Source organism: Oenanthe melanoleuca, chromosome 22 (genome assembly GCF_029582105.1).
Source record: "Oenanthe melanoleuca isolate GR-GAL-2019-014 chromosome 22, OMel1.0, whole genome shotgun sequence".
In the NCBI taxonomy this organism is placed as follows: Eukaryota; Metazoa; Chordata; class Aves; order Passeriformes; family Muscicapidae; genus Oenanthe; species Oenanthe melanoleuca.
The window spans coordinates 4,643,435-4,664,336 of NC_079355.1; the positions used below are offsets into that span (position 1 = coordinate 4,643,435).

The 20,902-nt window shown below is 55.4% G+C and overlaps 2 protein-coding genes across 5 annotated transcripts; both read right to left on the reverse strand.

Annotated features, from left to right (window-relative positions):
• Window positions 1-680: 680 nt before the first annotated feature.
• Window positions 681-2,028, reverse strand: TCIM (transcriptional and immune response regulator). Its single transcript, XM_056508799.1, has one exon. It carries the CDS (start codon window positions 1,890-1,892, stop codon window positions 1,581-1,583), a length of 312 nt encoding a protein of 103 aa, XP_056364774.1. The 5' UTR covers window positions 1,893-2,028; the 3' UTR covers window positions 681-1,580.
• Window positions 2,029-13,270: 11,242 nt separating this feature from the next.
• On the reverse strand, window positions 13,271-20,698 carry IDO2 (indoleamine 2,3-dioxygenase 2). 4 transcript variants are annotated; one of them, XM_056508866.1, is made up of 10 exons: window positions 20,497-20,698; window positions 19,851-19,946; window positions 19,208-19,327; window positions 18,911-19,029; window positions 18,582-18,596; window positions 18,083-18,182; window positions 17,804-17,921; window positions 17,662-17,713; window positions 15,794-15,942; window positions 13,271-15,081 (listed from the first exon to the last, which is right to left on the reverse strand). In XM_056508866.1, the coding sequence occupies exons 1-10, from the start codon at window positions 20,593-20,595 to the stop codon at window positions 14,711-14,713; spliced, it is 1,239 nt and encodes a 412-aa protein (XP_056364841.1). In that variant the 5' UTR covers window positions 20,596-20,698; the 3' UTR covers window positions 13,271-14,710. The 4 variants fall into 4 exon arrangements, with proteins under 4 accessions (XP_056364841.1, XP_056364839.1, XP_056364840.1 ...); XM_056508864.1 differs by having other exon boundaries at window positions 15,794-15,973; XM_056508865.1 differs by having other exon boundaries at window positions 20,440-20,698.
• Window positions 20,699-20,902: the final 204 nt, after the last annotated feature.

The following is a 20,902-nucleotide window of genomic DNA, read 5'->3' on the forward strand; positions in this document are numbered from 1 at the left end:
ATTATTTCCAGTCTCCTTGACTTATTGGCAATTTGGATTTCTTACTGTAGGCAAAAAAACTGTAGCTGAGCTATCATTCTTCCAAGTTGCTCTATTTTTGTTGCTCTAAGCAGGGTCATGGGAATGTTTTTATCTAAGCCATCAGGTTATTAGAGAACAGACTTATAAATAACCAGTCTTTGCTATTTTTAAGTACTTTCAGCATCGTCTATCATGATAGTACAGCACAACCTGCAGAAAAACAGCCCAATTCTGCTGCCAAAGCTTCATAACTTCTGTTTCTTTGGGTGATGAGGAGCCAAGCCCAGGTTCCTTCTCTGCTCTGCAGAATTGCCAAAGGCTGACGAGCCATGCTGCCCACCCTGGCCCCAAACCATCCTTTCTCCACCTTCCTTTCCTCATTGCAGAAGATGTTATTCACCTTTATTACAGAGGGGAAACTAGCACTGGAGGTGATTAACAATAAATTTGGTGAGGCCTTTCTGGGGAATGCCATGGCAACTGTGGGCCAGCCTGGTGCTGCCAGGTGGGACAGTGGGGCTGTCCTGAGAATGGACTGCAAAGCCACACCTGAAGGGGCCTGAAGGAGAGGTGCAGGCAGTCTGCTCCTTGTCTCTTTGAAATGACAAAAAAGTCTAACCCCACCACTCCAGGAGAACTGAGCATTTCAGACAAGATAATTTATATTTACTTCATAATTTATTAGTTTTCACATCACTGTATGCAATAAATTACTGTCGACATAATAATAACATTGTCACAAAATATTGCCATGAAGTAAGTACTCATCTAATAGTGATTGTAACCTACACAGAGAAGAACTGTAGTTATTATATTTAGATTATTAGTGTTAGTGGTAAGTGAACACAATATTAGGGAACTTCACAGTAAATTCAAGGAAATCTCTCATTATTATTGGTTCTGTGCAAACGACTTTTACTGCACACATACAGCTTGGAAAGGAAAGGCACAGTTGTGCAGAGTGTCTCTGGAGCAAATGCTGAACTTCCTGCACCCCACGGAGCGTTTGGGTGTGTTTAACAAATGCAAAGTGACCCTGACCAGCAGCTGAGGGGTCTCCAGAGCCCCCAGCCACAGCTCTGGTTTAGGGAAACCAGGCTGAGAAGGCAGAGCACCCAAAGGGTCAGGTCCGTGAGCACCAAGTCCAGCACAGGGTCCCGAGTGACACCCGGGCGTGTGGGGTCCCAGCTGGGTCCCACGGGGGAGCTCTGCCTCTGCTGAGAGCTGCTCTCTGCCTGCCAGCCTTGGCCACCGGACTGCCGGACTGCTGGCCACACGGTGTGCCACGGGCACGATCCTGGTGTCGCCTGTGTGCCACGGGCACGATCCTGCTGGCCACACGGTGTGCCATGGGCACGATCCTGGTGTCACCCGTGTGCCATGGTGCTGCTGCCGTGGCGCCGGTGCCGCCGTGGTCTCGCTGTGTGCCGTGGGGCTGTGCCCTGTGCCGTGGGCACTGTCACCTCCCCAGGCCCACGGGGCAGCAGAGCATGCTGAGTGTGGGAGGAGGCCACAAAGTCCCGTCACAGAATGTTCTCCATTTCTGCTCCTCCGCCAGCTCAGTGGACTTTGATGGAGTATTTCCGAAACGTCAGAAACTGGAGCAGCTTGTCTTTTCTCCTCTGCTTCAGCGCCATCAGCGCTCTCGTTTTCTCCTCCATGTCCTGGTCGGTGGCGAGGATGATCTTGGCTCTCTCCTCCGCCTTTTTGTCGCCGGAGTTTCTGAAGAGTTTCTGCAGAGCGGCCTCGTTGATGCTCTCGAAGATGTTGGCCGCGGCTTTCTTGCGCAGCGCGGTGTCGAAGCGGCAGCCGTGCACCGAGGGGCTCACCCGCAGGGACGTGGCCATGGCCGAGCCCGGCTGGGCTTTCATCGAGCGCTGCTGTGGCTCTGTCCTGCCCTGCCCCGCTCGGGATGGGCTCTGCTGCCGCCGGGGCTGGTATTTAAAGGCAGGCTGGAGGAGAAGCCGGAGTGCTCCGGTTACACTGGTGAGATCACCGTGATGTCAACACCCAGCACTCACAGCAACTTTAACATTTAAGTTGCCAACTTTCCTGTCGTGCGGACGAGATGAAAAGTTCTCTCTGCCTCTGCAACGGAAATGGCTTTTTTTTTTTTTTTTTTTTTTTTTTTTTTTTTTTTTTTTGACCCACGACAGAACAGGCTCCAACCACGCGGTGGGACGGGGCCAGCATAGCCCCAGCTCTGCTCGTGCCTTTGCCGTGATATACCACATCACAAACAGGTAAAACTCCAGGTGAGAACTGCTGCACTGGAGCCTGTGCAAGCAGCCAAGGACTTGGCTCTGTCTGCACTGCAAAGCTGCTCCTTGGCCATGGGCTCCTTGCTGCTGCTTCCAAGCAGATGCAGCTCATCTTCAGTGCACAATGAGATGCAGTTTCTGACAAGTGCTGTCCCAAAGCAGGGGCTCCATAACATCCTCTGAGGTGATTTCTCTGGGTGTTACATCCTCAGCTGCCCAACAGTCTCATGGGGAGCACAAAACTCAGTTTGCTGCACTGTTCCTGCCTCCAGGGTACTTTTGCTTACATTTCTTATTAGTGCTGAAATGAAAACTCACCTCTGCTCCAAAACCTGTGCTCTCCACACCACCCTTGGCCAATGACAAGCCCTTGGGCTGGGAGGACTCTGTCTTAATCATATGGGTTAGTTTTGGCTCCTGCAAGGAGCACGAGCTGGGTTTGGTGATCCTTGTGGGTCCCTTCTCACTCGAGGTACACTGTGGAGAGGGCACAGCTGCCAGCAAGGGGCTCCTGCTGGGCTTAGACACCTGGAGATACTGAGCACAATCAAACCTGGCCCAGAATAGCTGCGGTTGAAAAGTCACTTGAGGCCAGGAGCCAGAGATAAGTGTATTTTGGTTAATGTTTTAAAGCAGCCGGATGCTGCCGAGGCTCTGTTTGGAAAACAAGCTTCTGCTTGTTTACTGTTGTTGTGACCCTGTTACTCACCCTTGTTGAAAGATTCTAGGAACAGCCTCTGTTCCCATCCCAGACCAGGGGTTTCCCTTATTTACCAGAGAACTGTGGAAACTACCTCTGACCACACTGAAGAACAGACACAAAGAAACATCACCCAGATGCTTTTTATTCCACATTCCCTTTAAAACTTCCATTTGTCTGGACAGAGGGAGGGGATAGGTCTGCCTATACACCCCTCTCCAGAGGTCAGTGGGAGCCAGTGGAGAGGTGAACACACCTGGAGCCCATGTGGAGCTGTTTGTGCTGGCTCAGAATGGAGGAGGGGTTACCTGTGAGTTCAAGGTGAGCGTGGCTGCCTGGGCCCACAAGGGGCAAGCCCAGCTCCCCCTGGTCTCAGATCAACTTCCAGCTGGCCAGGACGTGCAAGGCTGCTCTCCTTAGGAGAGAGAGTGGTCTCATTTCAGTGTTTGGACACTTTCCTACCTGGAAAAGGTCGGGACTCATCCGTTGGTGCTGCTGAACCAGCCCTGAGCCCTGCAGGCACCATACCCTGCCAGGACCTGGGTTTCCCCACTGCTGCCAGGACTTTGCTCTGGCATGAGCTCTCTCTGCACGTGCCATTGCTTCCTGTGGTTCTGTCCCTGTGTGAGTTACTTTTTACAAGTTTTTCTCAATTTCTTTTGTATGTGCTGGATGTTCCATGTCTCAGTGTATAAATAACAGCTTTGCAAATCCCTGGGATTCTTCTTCCACCAGCCAGACATGCAGCCTCTCACCTTGCCATAATCTTGCCAAATTGGTGAGACCAGTTCGTGAGCTGCTTGTTCAACATTTGCAGGGCTGATGAATCCACCCTGGAAACAGGAGGGTTCTGGTGTGGCTGGATCTCTGCCTGGGCAAGATCTCATGGTTTATAGACTATGCTAACATGAAACGTGATGGGGGAGCAGAAGGAGGCAGGGCCATACATGTTGCCCAACCCTTCCTGCTCAGAGCTGCCCCAAGCCCAAAACACGTGTCTGGATGAAATGCTTGAAGTGATTTCCTTCACAGGACAGATAACACAGTGCCAGGGTACCTGGGGCAAAATTCAGGTAGATCAGCCAAGATCTTGTGGCTGAAGAAAACAGCCCCTGTTGTGTGCCCTGGTCCAAAACAAGGGCTGAGGCAGGTTCACGTGGGCTTTGTTTTCACCACTCCCACTGCACATGGAATCACTGCAGGTATTTGCAGAGATGTGGCTGACAGCATAAATTAACAATATCTGTGGAAGATACGAGCTCAGAAAAGTATCTGCCATGGAAACTGAGACCAAAGCTGATGCTTCAGGAGTAAGACATCAGCGACTGCCAAGATCAAGCATGCGTTCCTTGTGAGCTCATCTCGCACAGAGCAGTAACAAATGTCTTTGCCCCTTCAAGCTTCTCTGCCCACTTTGTATAAATTTAGCTGTGCTTGGCTCTGACAGAGCGATGAAGCATGCCTCATCTGTTTTTTTCCAGTAATTTTTGTTTATATGGGTCTTTTAATACTGCTTTCCCAGTAATGCCTAGGAGGAGTTATTCATGTGTTGGATTGGAGAGCAACTTCAGAGAAGATGTGATTTCTATCATCGTCCTCCTGCTATTATTGTGTAATTGCTTTGTGAGAGGCAAACGCTCCATTTCCCCCGTTAATGGGAGGATTAATTCCCATCCCCACCGCCTGCAGAGAGGCGCAGCCACATCCCTGACTGTGCTCTGCTTCTCCCGGTGTGATGGGCTCAGGGGGCTCTGGGCTCTGCTGCCAGGAAAGCCCCAGAGAGGAGGGGGAGAGAGGCTGGGGCTGCCCTGGGTGCGAGGGCACCACAAACTCTCAGAGAACTGGCTTTGCCTTATTGTTACCCCCAGAAGGGCTCCAAAGAAGGCAATCCGGGAGGGCTGGCAGCTCCCGGGGCATGTTTTGCATAGCTTTCCTCCACTCCTGCTGCCAAACCCTGCCTGGTCTGGAGCACCCGTTTGGGATCAGAGGATGCAGCAGCCCCGTGGAGCATCGGGGCTGCCCAGACCTTCCCAGGCGTGGGATACTGAGGAACTGAGACTCAGAATATCCTGTGGTATCTGTGAGATATGATAGAGAGATAGAGATGATATGGAAGATATAGATAGATAGATAGATAGATAGATAGATAGATAGATAGATAGATTTATAGATAGTTGCTTTGTCTTCAGGTCATTCAGTGAAAACCTAAGAATGGGAAATGTCCAGAAGCCTCCAGCCATCTCTGCTCTTCCCATCCTTTCCTGGCTTTCATGGTCTGGAGCTCTGGCTCCTCACAGCCCTCACAGCTGGGAACCTCCCCAGCCCTTCTCAGGAGCCAGAAATGCCACTGTCTGCTGGGAAAGGGTTCTGAGAGAGATGGAGTGCTCTGCAGAGACAGCTGTGGCATGGTCTAAGGTCAAGGAGGAGCTGGTTCATTGTCCTGCTCTTGGAATCCAAATTCCTGGGAGGTTTCCAGACATCCAGGTCGTGCAAATGGCAGTGCCTGCCCCGGCTCCACCCTGCCTACAGCCCCTCTCCACTGGGACTTGTGTGCCTCTGGGGCTCCACCTGAGATTTCTATTTGTTTGGCTGTTGCTTGAGGTTTTTTGTGGTTGTTGTTTCTTCAACAGAACATCTGGGAGCACTTGTCCAAATCTCACGGCAGGATGCTGTACCCTTTGCTCATAAAAACCCCAAGAGCTGAACTTGGCCATCTGTATTCCCTGTGACTCCTCCTGTGGTCCCCATGTCACAGACACAGCACAGGGCACAGGAAGGAGGGGGTTTTTGTCCCCAGGTCAGATGTTCAGGATAAGGAAGGTATTTTAAGGGCATTTCTGTTGTAGTTCAGTTGCTCACAGATATGTCTCAGACAATCCTCACACAGCTCCCTGCCTGAAAACAGGGAAAACGTATTGGTTTTCAGACAACAGAAGGCATGTTTGCACAATTAAGCCAGTTAAATTCCATCAGAAAATATTTTAACAGGGGAAAAAATAAGGAGCTGGCTAAGTGAGGGAATGCAGCTCCAGGAGTGTGCAGAGCAGCCCTGTCCTGCTGTGGCCCAGGGAATGGCTGGGGCTGGGTGAGCTCTGGCTGAGCCAAGCATCGCTCTGTGCACAGAGACCTTATAAGAGTAAAGTCTGTGGTGTTACTGATAATGAATGTCTCCTCGTTTCTCATAAATTCTCTGCTAAATGTACGATCACCAAGTTAATAATGCAGTGCAGGACATAACAGATAGCCAGTTACAGTAAGTAAATCACGTCTGGGAAGAATCAGAAGAGAAGAAGAAACTTCTGTCACTTTTACCAAGTAGAGCCCCTTGGAAGAAGGAGCAAAGCAGGGCTGAGGACACATCTGGTGTGGGTGCTTGATGCCACAGGGGATGGCAGGGCCTGGGGAGGCAAGGGCTCCCTGTGCAAGGGAGCCACAGGTGCAGTCTCTTGGTGCTCCAGACTCCAAAATCCATCTTGCAAAGAGCAGCTCTGGCTGTGGTGCTCCCCACGTGCCATAGGAGATCATCCCTGAAATACAGGCTGCCAGGCAGAGCCTGGTGAGAAAGAGAAGAGCCATGTCTCTGGGGATGCAGGAGGGCGATGCCGGAGTGGGGCAGGGTGGGGGCAGTGGGGTCTGTCAGTAGCAGGACCCCAAGCTGGCACCACCGTGTCCTGCCATCCCCAGGGGAGACAGGGAAGGTCTTTGAATACCCTGACTTCAGCATCTTCCTCCCAGTCAGGAATGAAAGTTTGGACTTTGGAGCACGAACAACCTTTTCCTTTCTCTGTTTCCTGTTTGATGTGGCGGGAGGTGCCGAGGAGAGGGGCGAGGGCAGAGGCGTCTGCAGCTGTCTCCAGCTCATTGTCTGCTGCTGCTGGGCCAGGCTGGAGGAAATCCTGCAGTGGGGCAGGGCTGGGGCTGGGCTGGGTCATTGTCCCAGCCTGGCTGCAGTGACAGTACCCAGCACACGTCCCGTGCCCCCTGCCCTGGGCTCTAATCTTGCTCCAGCGCTTCCTCTGCTGCAGCAGGGGACAGACAGGATGTGCCTTCGTGCTGCCCCGTCTCCTGGGGCTCTGCTGTGCCCCCGGGGCTCCCAGAGCCGCCCCAGGGTCGATGCTGGACCAGGAGCAGGATAAATGGGATGGGAGTGGGTGCTGAGGTTGCAGGCAGCTGCTGGCAATGCAGCACTGGGCTCCAGGGTGTGTTTAGGATGATCTGGGGTACCTGGGGAGGTGCAGAGGAGATCCAGGCTGGGCTGGGGACACCAGGGGCTCAGGCTCATGGGTCTGTCCTGGCCAGGCACGAGGGAAAGCCTGGATGGCCTCTGTGCAATGTTTGGAAGCCTACCAGCAGTCCAGCCTGGGGAGCTTCATGGAAAGAGCTGAGCCAGGCCCAAGGTCAGAGGCACAGCCTCTTGAGCAGAATTTAGCTTTCAGTCCCTTAATTTTGTGTCAAAGCAAGGTGGGATGTGGCAGAGAGAGCTCCTGACCTGGCTGTGTTTTGGAGAGGAGCAGCTGAGATTTGGGGATGTATATCTGAGTAACACTGGGAGTAGAAAACCAGGAAAGGAAGGAGGGAAACAGCAAAGCTGCATCCATGGGGATTTATCAGGGAGTCAATGCCACATTGATGGTCTGGGAGATGAGCTTGGCACTGCAGAGCTATCAGCCTTGTAGCTCATTTCTCCACTAACAAAAGAGTTCCTGGGAGAGAACAGATGGTGTTTGGCTCCTACCACTGTCTCTGGTGGCCCAGCAGCTTTGCTTTGTAGCTGCTTGAAAAGCAATTTCTGTGATCCCCTTCCCACCCCTGAGCCACAGGGGCTGCTGGCTGCATCCAGATGTTTGGGGGTGCTGTGCCCTGCTGCTGTAGGGGATGGGATGTCACAGGTTTATCCTGGGTGTCCCAGGTTTGTGCCTGGGCTCTGGCTGTCCCCAAGGCCACTGCCTGTGGGTCATGGCCGGTAACTGAACTTTTGCCAGTTGTTTACCCCAGAAAACTGCACACGTCAGCCCTGCTCAAAGAGCAGCAGCAGGGCTGTAAAGCCTATCTCTGGGACAAGGCAGCTCCAGACCCAGAGCAGGGAGCCTGGCACAGGTCTGAGCTGGGCAGAACTGGAGCAGGGAGGAACCCTGGATCACCTGTGGGGCACAGAGCTGCTCTGCAGAGCACAGAGTGCTTCCCCTGGTCCTGGCCCCAGCCCAGGTGTGCGACCTCCACACCAGCAGCAGCCCACTTCCAGCCCTGCTCTCAGAGGTACTGAACTCCCCAGCAATTCCTTCTGGATATTTCCCCACAGTCACAGTCACAGTCACAGTCACAGTCACAGTCAAACCTCGCTGAGTGATGCCTTGTTTACAGGGGAGCCTTGTCTTTGCTCTGAGATCTGCCCTTGACTCTCTGTCAGGTGTCAGCGTGCGGGGGCTTCGGGCTGTCTGTTGGGTTATTTATGCAGCACTTCAGACAAAAAATAACCAGTTTAGAGCTGCCAGTAGATTTTAGTTGTGTATGGGAGAGGGGGTGCTGTGTGTGCAGCAGGCAGTGCTCTGCAGTCCCTCTGGCAGGGTCTGGCTCAGCAGCCAAGTGCTGATGGTGAGCCTGGGCTCTGCCAGCTCCAGGGAGTCACTGAGCCCCAGGGCTCAGAGCCCTCAGAGCTCCGGGGGCCAACCAGAGCCCAGCCAGCAGTTTGGGCTCGGCAGCTGTTGGCATCTGCCTGGGAGACGCCAAGGAAGGAAGTCTGATTTGACTTTGTGTCTGCCTTGTGCAGAGAATCTGTCCATCACAAGGGCTGTGAGGGAGCCAGGGGCTGCAGGGCCAGGGCACGCATGGGGAGCCCTGCTGTCACCACTCTGACGGGCACAAATAGAAACCAAACATGTCAGTAAACAGCACTGAGTGTGACATCAGTCACTGAGGGCAGTGAGCTCATGGCCAGGACCCTCTGTGCAGAAAGCTGAGTCAGTTCCGGCCAGCACAGCTCTGTGCAACCAGCATTTTCCAGTGCTGTTTAGGGAAATTCTGTGGAGAAAGTAAACAGCTATCTGACCCCAAACCTGCCTCTGCAGCAGCTGGGGAGGAGGATGCTGGTGCAGCACAGCACATCCTCACCTGGGCAGTGCCAAGGTGCTCCTGGCACTGTGCTGGGCAGGCACTGGGAAACACCAGATGTCTTGTTTGGCAAAATAACTGGGCAAGAGAAAGGGATAACACCCTGGCCAGCTGCCCCTGGGCTGGTGGGATGGTCCTGCCTTGTGGGATATGTCCCAGCTCTCAGGTTTGGTGTCCTGGCCTGTGGGATGTGTCCCAGCCCTCAGGGATGGTGTCCTGCCCCAGGAGGAAGAGCTGTGTCCCAGCTTTCAGGTTTGGTGTCCCAGCTCTCAGGGATGTGTCCCAGCTCTCAGGTTTGGTGTCCTGATGTGCCCCAGCTGCAGGGATGAGCTGTGTCCCAGATCCCCTCAGTTTCCTCAGAGATTTCTTCCTCGCCCCACACCCTTCCCCAGGGCTCCTCTCTGTTGAGGAAATATCTTTGATCAGTAGAAATTAAACCAGGAAAATATTTTCCATTTGTGTCAGGATAAAAATGGCTCAAGCCAGGCATGATTGATAGCTGAGAAAAAATGGGAGCAGCCCCCGTGCCGTTTGGGAAGGCTTCCCACTGTCCTTGCTTACAGTAAACACTGAATATATTTAGCTGCAGAGCCCAGCATGACACAGACTCTTACTGCAATCATAGCAGCGCCTTGTTTTTCCTTTTTTTTTCTCTTTCCTAAGAAATGGGGCTGCCAGAGCTCCCGGGATGGCGGGCAGTGATTGCCTCAGGGCTCACCTGGGACACCGGAGCAGTGTTCGCCCGTTTGCCGGGGCTAGCAGCCCTGGTGGCTAACGCGGCAAATGTGGCACATCCTCCAGTGCCACCAGTGACGTGCCAGCCCTGGTTAATCCTGCTCCAGCAGCCCGGGCAGCACAGAGATGGTGAGACCTGTCAGGACCTGCCTGGGTCCTGTTCTCACCCTTTGCCCCACACTGAGCTATTTTTATTCTAGTGCCAGTGTTCGGGTCTCTGGTTTCTTTATTTACCAGCAGCTGTAATAGTGCAGTGTTTTCCAAATACTGGCCAGACACCAAGGATTTTAGGGAAATAAAACCCCTTCCCAAAGGTTCCTCTGGGCATCCTTTAGGTGATAGTGCAGATTTTAGCACCTCCCAGCCCTGTGTCATCCTCTTAGCAGCGGTGGCTTCTCAATCTGTTCCCCAATCCTTCTCCATATTAGGTGTAAATTAGCAGCTCCTCTCCTCCCCCATGCTGTAATTAGCACTTTTTGCCTTGAGTCACGGCCTGCAATCATATCAATCATTCAGACCAGTCACTGCAGAGGTGAGTCCTGCCCCAGGTACCGATAAAGCTCTGGGTGTTCCAGGGCTCCAGGCACAGCCCCAGCTCCAGGGCAAGCGGCAGCACCAGAAAGAAGGTGAAGGCAATTCTTTTCTGTGCTCTCACATCCCTCCAGCGGGCAGAAGGCAAACTGGGTTGTTATTAATGAATTGCTTAGAGACCCGAGGCTGAGTGTTCGGGAGCCTGAGCAGGTGAAGGGGGAATGTCCCCCCAGAAGAGCCTGGGGGGATCCCTGATCAGTGCAGGGACACTGGGAGGTGACAGCAGCGGGGACTTGCTGCCTTCCCAAGTTGGTTCTGCAGCAGGACAGCATTTGGGATGAGCCCTGGGAGCTCCCAGAAATGCAGCAGGTCTGCTCTGCTCCAGGAGCACGAGAGAAAGATGGGGATGAAAATGAGCAATCCTGGCAGGACCAGGAGCACAGGGAGAGGAATCACAGCCATGGCTCAGACTAGAATTGGCCACAGCTCCAGTGGGACCTTCACGATGTAACAACAGCCTGGGGACCCTGAGATGGGGCTGCAAACTCCCAGGCACTTTAGGGAGGTTGATCATGAGGGAGTTTATAGCTTATGAGGAGTCTGTAAGGAAGCCAGGACCCAGATAATGGGGGATTTTAATTACTTAGATATTGATGGATATAATAAGTGTGCAGCAAACCACAGAGGGAAACCTATGGCTGGAGGGGAGAGTGAGATTGATCTATGCACAGCATGTTAAATCACTTAAATCATTCAGAGCCTCTTCTGGCCCCAGCTCCAGGAGCAGAGCCAAGTATGATAAATAAGGCCGGAATTGGGAAGTGTCTAGAATCCAAATGTTTGTATTCCTGTTCGATTTCAAATATTCACAGGGACAAAAGCAGCAGAGCCCTTGGCTGAGCGTGCCTGGGGGCTCTGGGAATTCCTGTGGAAGAGCCAGCACCAGGAAAGGGCAGCCAGCACCGTGGGGCAGCTCAGGAACTTTTGCACAGATTTGCCTCAGTGGATGCTGACCTGGGTGAGACTCAGGCACGGCTAGGAGGGACCCAAAGCCAGAGATTGGGAAGGATGGAAAGTCTGAGCCAAAGTGTGGGTGGGATGACAGGCTGGGCACAGCCCAGGGAGTGGAGGGGCCTGGCAGACAGGGCTGGGCACCTCCTGCTCCCAGGGCTGCCGAGGCTCTGTCAGATTTCTGCATGGAAGGTGTGCCCAGTGAGGTCTCCTCCTGGCACCTTCCCTCTCCATCACACAGGCCTGACCTGATATCCTGGGGAACATCTCTGCTCAACAAAAGCAAGGAGTCAGTTAGGTGGACACTCCAAAAGGTGACTGGAAATGGTTGAGCTGCTGGACAGCTCTGGGTGGCAGCTCCACAATGGAAACTTGTGCCAGTGCTGCAGGGCCAGGGCCTGGCTCAGAGATAAGGGAGATTTCTATGTGGGTGGCACCAGTCTGGGACTGGAGCTGCTGCTCTGGATGTGGACAAGGGCTGTGACATCTGTTCTGGTTTCCATCCACTCCCTGGCAGGTGTCAGCCCCAGCTGACCCAGCAGATACTGCTGGGCTCAGGTAGTTGGTGCAAAATCCCATTCTCAGCCATGTGGCTCCTGGGCAGACAGATCCCAGCCTGGAGATGTGTTTGGGAGCTGAGATCTGGGGGCAGCACCTCTGAAACTGGGAGGGGAGTCTGCTCTTGTGCTGCTTTTCCCTTGCTGAAATAACATTAATTCTATTACAGAGCTGCAGAAATGGTCTTAACCCAGTTCCAGTGCTCAGGGTGTCCCAGCTGGGCTCTGACAGGGAGCAGCAGAGCCTGGCCAGTGCTGCCCAGGAGAGGTGATGGGTGGCTGTGGCTGGGCTCACCCCACACATTCTGGGTTCCTTTAGGATAGAGCAGGGCCTCAGGCTGGCAGCTGTGGCAGCACAGCTCCACTGGCAGGTGCAGCATGGATGCCAGCACATGGTTATCCTCAAACACATTGTGCCGTTTTTAGGCAGAGGCATTAATTATTAAAATGCCACGTGCTTCCAGTCAGAATGCACCTGAGACCTGAGATGTCTGATCAATGTTAGACAGCAATGGTTTGGAAACAGAGGGAAATCAAAGCTGTCTTGGAGCAGCTGTGCCAGCCTGCCAGGAGAGCAGGCAGGGAAGGGACGGGATGTGCCTTGCTGTCCTCACTGTCTGGTGCTTCCAGAGTGGCAGGATCCTTACAGAATTCAGCCCTGCAGGAGCTGCAGCTGGCTGTGGGAGCTGGCTGTGGCACAGACTTGGTAACAGTGTTGGGCTGTGTGGTTGCTGGCCTGGGAGTGCAGTGGGACTGGCTCCTCTGCAGTTTTCTTGCCCTCCCCTGGCTCTGCAGAGCCCTCTGCCACCTCTCTGATTTCCCATCTCCCTTTTCTCCTCTGAGGTGACACAAACCCATCCTCCTTGCTCCTAAGGACCTGCTCCAGGCCCCGGTGGCACAGGGCAGCATGCTCAGGGAAGGGAGTTTGCAGAAGGAAGAAAACCCCACCGGCTGGGGGTCCCTGGCCCCTCCTGGCATGGACTGGTCCTGCCCAGCAGGGTTTGGGCACTGGCAGCCCGTGCACAGCCCCTGTCCCCTGCAGGGCCAGCCTGCCCCAGCTCCCTCCATCCCTGGCTGTGTTTCTCGTTTAGATGGAGTGATTTTTCCCCTGGTCCAAGTTTGCTGTTTTCCTGAAATGGTCTGAAATGTAATAGACCAAGACAATCATCGGGATGAAATATTTCCTACATGAAATATGCAGCAGCTATTCAGAAATGAAGATCAAGTGGATGGAGCGCTGCCAGCCAAAGATTTAAAGGTGCTGACATGTTCCCGTGGGTTGTTTACTAAAGCCATCTCTGAAGCCCCAGTTTTTGGGCTATATTAAAAAAAAAAAGAGCACAAAATACAATTTAGCAAGAGTTTAATAATTCAAGCTACAGTGTGCTGAGCTTGTTTTTGCCCTTATGGGAACAACATCTCATTTCAAAGGACCTTGACTCTTTTCTGGTAGTGAGAAGGGGTGCTGCCAGGGCTATTTTTGCAGCAAGACACTGATTGGGTGAGAATCCTGCCTCTGGTGGCTGTGCCAGCAAAACCTGGGGAGGCAAAACAGAGCCATATGGCCTGATTTCCCTAAAGATGTAAATTCCAAGGAGTCTGGGCGTGCTGACTTGCTAGAAAAGGGCAACATGGGCACCTGGCGTTATAAAAAAAGCTTTAGCACGGCTCTTGGCACAAGGCTCTGCCCACTGAGCCCAGCTGGGTGGTGCCAGGGGGGGAGCCCGGCACCTGCAGGCCTGCAGCCTGGGGCCAGGCAGTGCCCCTGGGGAGCAGCAATGCCCAGCACAGGGGCTGATGTGGGGCTGGCTGTGTCAGAGGAGCGTCCAGACTGGCTGACCTGGCACCAGGCTGCTGTTATCCTGCTGCCAGTACCTGGTGAGGATCAAGGCTTTGTCAGGAGTCTTTTTCCCACGCTGTCCCTTTGGGGAAGCCAGGTGTCCCCATGTCCCCGACTAGAGCACTGCATTATCACTGAGGCTCAAAGTGGGGCCCGTGTGACCCCCCCAGTGCTGCAGCTTTGCCCCTGTGACGTCCTGAGCCCTTGATGAGCCAGGAGGGCGATGGAGCTGGCCATGGAGAGCAGCTCCTGTGCCTCGGTGCAGCCTCGTCCCGTGCACAGCAGCCTCGAGGACACCCCTGTACCCACAGCACGGTTCCCTTCTCCCGCGGAGCCGTGTCCGGGTGCCAGAGGCTGGGGGTCACAGCAGGGAGCTCCTTCTCGCCCTTCGCTGTCCCCTGAACCCCTCTGCCCTTCATCCCCAGTCGCTCCCCGTGCCCCGTCCCCATCCCCGCTCCCGGCTCGGGCAGCGGCTGCTCCGGAGCCCAGCGCGGTTTCTGCCGCCCTCTGCTGCTGGAGAAGCGCTGCGAGGTGGAGATGGACACAGGGCCCGGCCCCGGCTGGGTCAGGAATCGCTGCTTTATTGGTCCTGAGACCCCCCCCGCCCGTGTCCGCCCGAGCTGCGCCCCTCGCCCGGGGAAGGAGCGGGTAGAGCGGGATAGAACGGGATAGAGAAGGGGCAGGAGGGACACAGTTCTTCCTGGGCCCGGGGGCGATGCGCTGCCGGCAGTGCCACGGGAGGACACCGTGCCCGTGCCACGGGAGGATGCCGAGCTCGCTGCGTGCGGCTGCGTGCGCGCTCTTCTCCAACAGTTCCTCGTGTCCCAGGCGTGCACGGGTGGGAGGCTGCTGCTGCTGACGGCAGGTTTTGGATCTTGGCTTGTGCCTTGCACAGACACCCAAGCCCCTCGGCCTCCTGCAGCCGCTTTAGGCACCCTCGGGGCAGTCAGACACTTATCATCCCCTCCCTGGTGGTGTCCCTGATGCTCTTGAGGAAGCTGAAGATGTGGGACCCGCCGGTCCCTTTGGCCTCCAGCGCAGCCGGGGGCCTCCCCGCAGCGGGGCCAGCGCTGGCCCCGGGCTGTGCCCGCCTGGCCCGGGCTTTGGCCGCCGCGATGGCGATGTACTTGGTGACGATGGCGATGTGCAGGGACCTGAAGTCGGTGAGCGCGCCCACGCAGCGGTTGAAGGCGGCGCGGAGCCGCGCGTCCCCCGAGGCCACGACCCGCAGCTCCAGGGAGCCCGCGGCCCGCAGCGCCCGCAGGAACGCGCGGTGCGGCCGCGGCATGTAGTCCCTCATCCTGAGCAGGAAGGCAGCTGCGGAACACAGCGCAGCGAGAGAGAAGCGCTGGGTGACCGGGTTAAAGGCCGACCCCAGGAGAGCAGCTGGCCTGGAGCTGCGGTGCTGGCAGGGCTCGCAGGAACCCCCGGCAGCTGCACAGCCTCCCCTGCCCTGCTTCTAATCCGGTGAGAAACAAAACCCGTACTAGGTCAGTGCTCCATAAGGGCTGCTGCTGACCCTAAAAGGCAGGATTCAGCCCGGCTCGAGCCTTTTGTTCGGGGGTTTTCTGCTAGTAAAGTGGTTTTGCTAATTTCTGGTAAATATTTCCATTGTGGGCTGGGCTAACACGGAGCTTTAGGAATGGTCTCTCACTGGCAGGATGCCTGCATGCTCTGCTCTCTCATCTCTGGGCCCATGGAGAACCTCACCAAAAAGCTGGCATGCAAGAAGTCAAATGTGCGATTTTGTGGATTTACTGTGGTGAGCAAGCACCTGCCAGAGGCACATTTATACCCTTCCTCCCTGGAACTGGGCAGAGCCTGCTCATCTCACCAGGATGAGATTGGCACCGGGTGAGGTGGGCAGAGGGTGAGGTGGGCACAGGATGAGGTGGGCACAGGGTGAGGTGGGCAGAGGGTGAGGTGGGCACAGGGTGAGATGGGCACACGCCCCCCTGCCTGGCAGAGCTGGCACACTCCCAGGATCTCCGGCTCACCCCCTCCCTGCCCAGGCCCAGCTGCTGCTCACCCGTGTCCTGGCGGTGGCAGATGCCCAGCAGCTCGTCGAAGGCGTGCAGGACCGTGCTCTGCGCCGCACTGCCCCCTGAGAAGGCCAGGGGCTCCGGGGACACCCCCTCGTAGATGAGCCCGTGGGGCATGGCAGGATTGTCCTTCCAGCTGGGCAGGAGACATGGCAGTCAGGCTGGGGCTGGGGACAGCGGCCTGTGAGAGGGGACCTGGGGCTGGCAGGATTGAGCAAAACACTCCTGGCCCAGCCCATGGGTCTCCTGCTCCAACTCAGCCATGTCAGCCTTCCTCAAACTGCAGATAAACCTGGGAATCAAGTGCTGTGCCAAAGCACACAGCGAGGGTGTAAGGAGAAACTCTTAATTTTCCTTTGCAAGAGGAGTGTTCTCTGGGATCTCCATGCCCTGGTGAGCACCCTGTGGCTGGTTTTGGGACACACTGCCCTTCCTGGCTGCACTCCTGCTCCACCTCAGGAAGGTTTCTGCCAGCAGTGCTGCCTGAGGTGTGCAGGAGGGGAGGGGGCACTTGTCAGGGCTCTAGTGGCATTTCACATCAATTACTTGAATGTCAGTGGCTGTTTGGAGAAGCAGGTAGCCACCCAAACACTCTTCGGAGCCCCTGAAGTTTGGATTTTCCTTTGTTCTTGTTACTTAAGGTGATGTCTTTTTAAAAGGCATTTAAGAGATGAACAGGGGCCAGGCCAGCCTGCCTCTATTTATCTCTGCAGGTAACAAGGCAAGGATGGGATTTCCTCCCTATGAAGCTGCTGCCTGGGCAGGTGGGGAGCCAGCACTGCTGCCTCCCACATAACCTGAACTCAGAGCCTGTCAGCCCCCCTTGTGCTGGAATGGAGACTCAGTGCTCGCACCCAAATGGAAACAGAAGTTACGATTTCAGGGAGGCAAAGTGCCTGGCACAAAAGTATCTGTTGACCTTTAACAGAATGCACCATTCCAAGAGGCTTTCAGTGCTGGCTGCTGTGTCTGTTGGGCTACAGGAACAGATTTTACAGAAAAATCTATTTTCTGCAGAGAAAATACATTCATTATCAAATACCAGAATATTTTTAGTTCTCCCAGGATTGTATTTATAGTATCCTCTACTAGTGGGAAGTTCTTATAAGCAGAAGGGAATTTAAAAGGCATGTTTTCCCAAGCTGATGACCATCGAGACAAGGTCAGCTTGGATAAAAAATGAGAGAAACTTAATCACGATGCATGGAGCCTCTTACTTGGGAATGCTGAGATATGATGGAGAGAAATAAAAATAGAATCCCCCTGAGAAGCTGGGACTGGCGCCTGCAGATGCTGCAGCCCCTCAGGGGTGCTGAGCTCTTGGGGCTCTGGTTCTGCCTTGCCCAAATGGCATTTTCAGTATTTGGGGGGAATTTTCTTTTTTTTCAACTGACATAATTGTAACAGAGCAGCATCAGGAGGATTGTTATGGATGTTTCCTTAACACGCAGTGGGAAGAGCCTCTGCTCAGCTTTGCAGTTTAGTGTACACAGTGTGGAAATAAAGAGAAATTCCTCTTCTCTTGTCAAAACTGTTCGGCCAAGAGCAGGGAAGATTCATTTGTGCATAATTCTGGCTGTTGGGGCTGCCAGGGCATGGAGAGAAGCTGGAGGGGGGCAGACCCCAGCCCCAGGGACCCCACTGTCTGCGCCCAGCTGATCCATGACAGGAATTCCTGAGGGACAGGATCATGGTGCTCTAGGGAGCAGCACTGCCAGACACAGTGCTGGTCCCTACCCTGCCCTGGGGAATTCCAGATCCCACCGGGGCTGCCCCTTCCCTGCACATTCCCAGCTGTGCCCAGCCCTGGGAACTGCCAGCACAGTGCCTCTGAGGGGAAACAGGCTGCACTCACCCAGAGAGAAAGATCCGGATCACAGAGTAGAATATTTCTGGATCCACGTAGTCTAGGAGGAAGAGAATGAGATCAGGGGTGCTGGGCAGGCACAGCAATGTGTGAGATGAGCTGAGCAGGCACAGGCAGCAGCTGCTCTCACCGTGCATCCGCCTCAGCGCCTCACTCATGGCCTCGATGGCCCCTGCCAGCTCCTCCAGGGCTCTGTGCAGGGATTGCTCATCCCTCTGCAGCATGGCACTGAGGGCACGGACGATGGCCTGAGAGAGGAGGGGGAGCACCGAGTCACAGAGGGCCCTGCACACATGCCAGCTCTGCCCCTTGCCCAGCCCAGCCTCAGGGGACAGGAACACCTTGTGCTGCACCTCAGGCACCTCACAGTGCAGGAGAGCCAAGAGCCCCAGCACACAGCAGTGCCCACCTTAATGCCAGGCACAGCTGCCTTCTCAACCAGCAGCGTGACGAGGATGAAGCCCCGCAGGCTCTCTCCCCCAGGCAGTGCGATGATCGTGTCCAGGTTCCTGCACAAAGGGGCCAAGGAGAGGGACTGGGGGGTGGCTCAGTATTCCCTACACACTGTGGGATCCCCTAAGCCCTTGGAACAAAACCATCCCAGACTCCAGAGCCTCTTATCTGCACCTTGTGCAGAGAGGAGCTGGCACAGAGTCAAAGGGGAGCAGGAGTGCTCTGGTTCAGGGGACCTGCCATCCTCCCCGTGCCCTCCCCATGGCCACTGGATCTGTGCAGCCAGAGCAGCCAGGCTCTGCCACAGTCCCTCTGCTGTCACTGCAGTAGCAAAGTGTGACAAGCACTGTTGTGTGCACACATCAAGAGAGGTTCAGCCCAAGCAGTGCTGGAGAGCTGAGCCAATCCAAACAAAACCAATACCGTTAGAAAATAAATGAGCATTAACTACTTACTCAATTTCCAGAGGCCTGAAGGCATTTCAGTTATGGCCAACAAGTGCACAAGAAAAGGAGAGAGAGAGATTATAAATTGTTCTAGTGATAGTCTGTGCTCTGCAGGGAATAGAGGAGCTGTCCCCAGGGCTGTTCACAGAGACACCCATGTCCCCACAGAGTTCCTGTGTCCAACCCCAGCAAAGGTGGCAGAACATGGGGTTGTCAAACCTCAAGGGGTTCTGGCAGGACAGGAGCAGTTTGGGAACAGTCTGTCCCAACACCTGCTCATGGCTGCTGCCCAAGTACAGGAAGGAGCACTCTTTGCCCGCTGGCATTTGCCCATTTACCCGTTGGGGTCCTTCCTCCTCCAGTTGGCCAACACAAAGTCTGCATGGCTGAGGATGGGTGGCAGGCCCAGGGCCTGGGACACCTCCCAGTAGGGGACAGCCAGATTTCGGGGCAGGACCTGAGGGGGCACAAAGCACAGGGAGGATGGGGATGTGGTGAGGCTGTGGGAAGGCAGGAGGGACATGTTCCTGCACAACCACAGGAAAGGGCTTTGCTCCTGTGGGAGAAGCTCTACGGAAGCAGCATCAGCTCCCAGCCCCCGAGGAGCAGGTGAACCTGCTTTACCTTGCCTTTACCTGCACGGTGCCCTCCTCGCCCTCCTGCCAGACGTAGCCCATGGTGATGAAGCTGAGCACCAGGTGTGCCAGGTGCAGCTCCTCACGTCCCTGCAGGTGCTGGGTGCTCAGCTGCGGCATCTGCCAGGGAAACCCTTGGGAGCAAGGAGCAGAGCCAGCAATGCCAAGGCCCTGTGCCAGAGGGGCTGCCCCACACGGGGGGACCCTCCTAGTGCTTCTCCCCTGCCTTTAAACTGCCCTTCCCACCCGCCCTGCAGGATTTGCTCCTGCTGCACTGTTACTGCTTTGTGAGCAGGGACAGTAATCCGTGGGATTTTCTTCACAAAGGAGTCCCTTCTCCTTTGGTGCTGGGATGCCCATGGGAGCAGCTGGTCCCTGTGAGCTGGACTGGAGCTGATGGCTGGGGTGGGACATGGTTCTCGTGGCACCTGGAGGGGCCCTGCTCCAGCCCTTGCTGGCTGTGAGCGCTTGGATCTGCTGCAGGAGCTATTTCTGTGCCAATGCTAAGGCTTTGCTGTCGCCTGGTGTCAGCCCTGGCTCAGCACACATCCGTGCTGCTGGGCTGCTTTTGCAGGCTTTACAGACTCTGCTGTGCCAGCCCAAGGTCTGAGGGAGCCCTGGAGCAGGAGGGAGAGCTGGCTACCTGGTGCACCTGTGAGCGGAGCTGGTGGCTGCAGATCAGCTGGGGCAGCTGCTGGGCGAGCTCCATCCAGGGGCCGTAGGGAGCTGGCAGCTCTGTCTGGGTAAGAGCAGAGGGAGGAGGGGCTGGGAGCGTGCCTGGGCTCCCAGCACCCTCCCAGCACCCCCCCAGCACTGCTGGTGTGGCTGGGAATGTGCCTGGGCTCCCGGCACCCGCCCAGCCTTACACATCCCTGCTGGTGCCTTGTTCTGCTTCCCCTCCTGAAGCTGAGCCTGTGTGGTCACAAATTAATGCATGTGAACACCATCTGTCAGTCCCCACCCACTCCCACTGTGGAGCCAGGCCAGTAACAAATAGCCCCACTGTGGGCGCAGGAGCCCTGCCCTTCTTGAGCTGCCCAAAACCCTGCAGAGGCAAGGCCGGTGTGGAAATGGCAGAGTTCCTGCACCTCTTTGTGCTGCGTGCTGCAGCTGCTTTCATCCTTTTAAAGGGCAGGGATTTGTCCTGTGATACAGCACCTGCCTTCCTCATTGCTCTTTGTAAAGTGTTAGAGCAAAATGCTAAATCCAAGCTCCCCCAGACTGCTGCTCACCAACCCCTCTATTCTCCTGCTGTGGCACAAGGGTGGGGAGGCACAGCCAGCTCCTACCAGAGGGTCGGGAAGCAGGAAACCAAACTCCTCGGAGACCTGAAAGCTGCTCAGGGCCAGGGGCAGCGGGGGCTCCTCGGTGTCCTCGCTGCTCTCCATGCTGGACCCTGGCTGTGCTCTGGCCCCTGTGCTGAGTCAGCACTGCCTGGGCCTTGTCCTGGGGTCGGGCCTGGCTGCCCAATGGCCACAGGGTCTGAGCAAACACGGCTAAAGGTTGCTGATAAGGCTTTGTCTGGAGCAAACATTACACTCTTCCCCCATGGGAAAGCCTTGGGGGACCTGTCTCTGGGGATGCAGGGGCTGCGAGCCCTGAGCCAGCCCTGCCCAGCAGTTCCCAGTACCAGCAGCATCACAGCCCTCAGGGATGGGCAAATCCAGCCAGTGCCCATGGAGAAAAGGGCACAGT

Bases quoted from the DNA above. Each gene is read 5' to 3' on its own strand.
- TCIM (XM_056508799.1), bottom strand. From the start codon at position 1,892: ATGAAAGCCCAGCCGGGCTCGGCCATGGCCACGTCCCTGCGGGTGAGC.
- IDO2 (XM_056508863.1), bottom strand. From the start codon at position 20,595: ATGGAGAGCAGCGAGGACACCGAGGAGCCCCCGCTGCCCCTGGCCCTG. The intron at 19,328-19,850 runs GTAGCCAGCTCT...TTTCCCTGGCAG, and splicing joins TCCGCTCACAGGTGCACCAG to ATGCCGCAGCTGAGCACCCA. The intron at 15,082-15,793 runs GTGAGCAGCAGC...TGTGTTCCGCAG, and splicing joins CTGCCACCGCCAGGACACGG to CTGCCTTCCTGCTCAGGATG.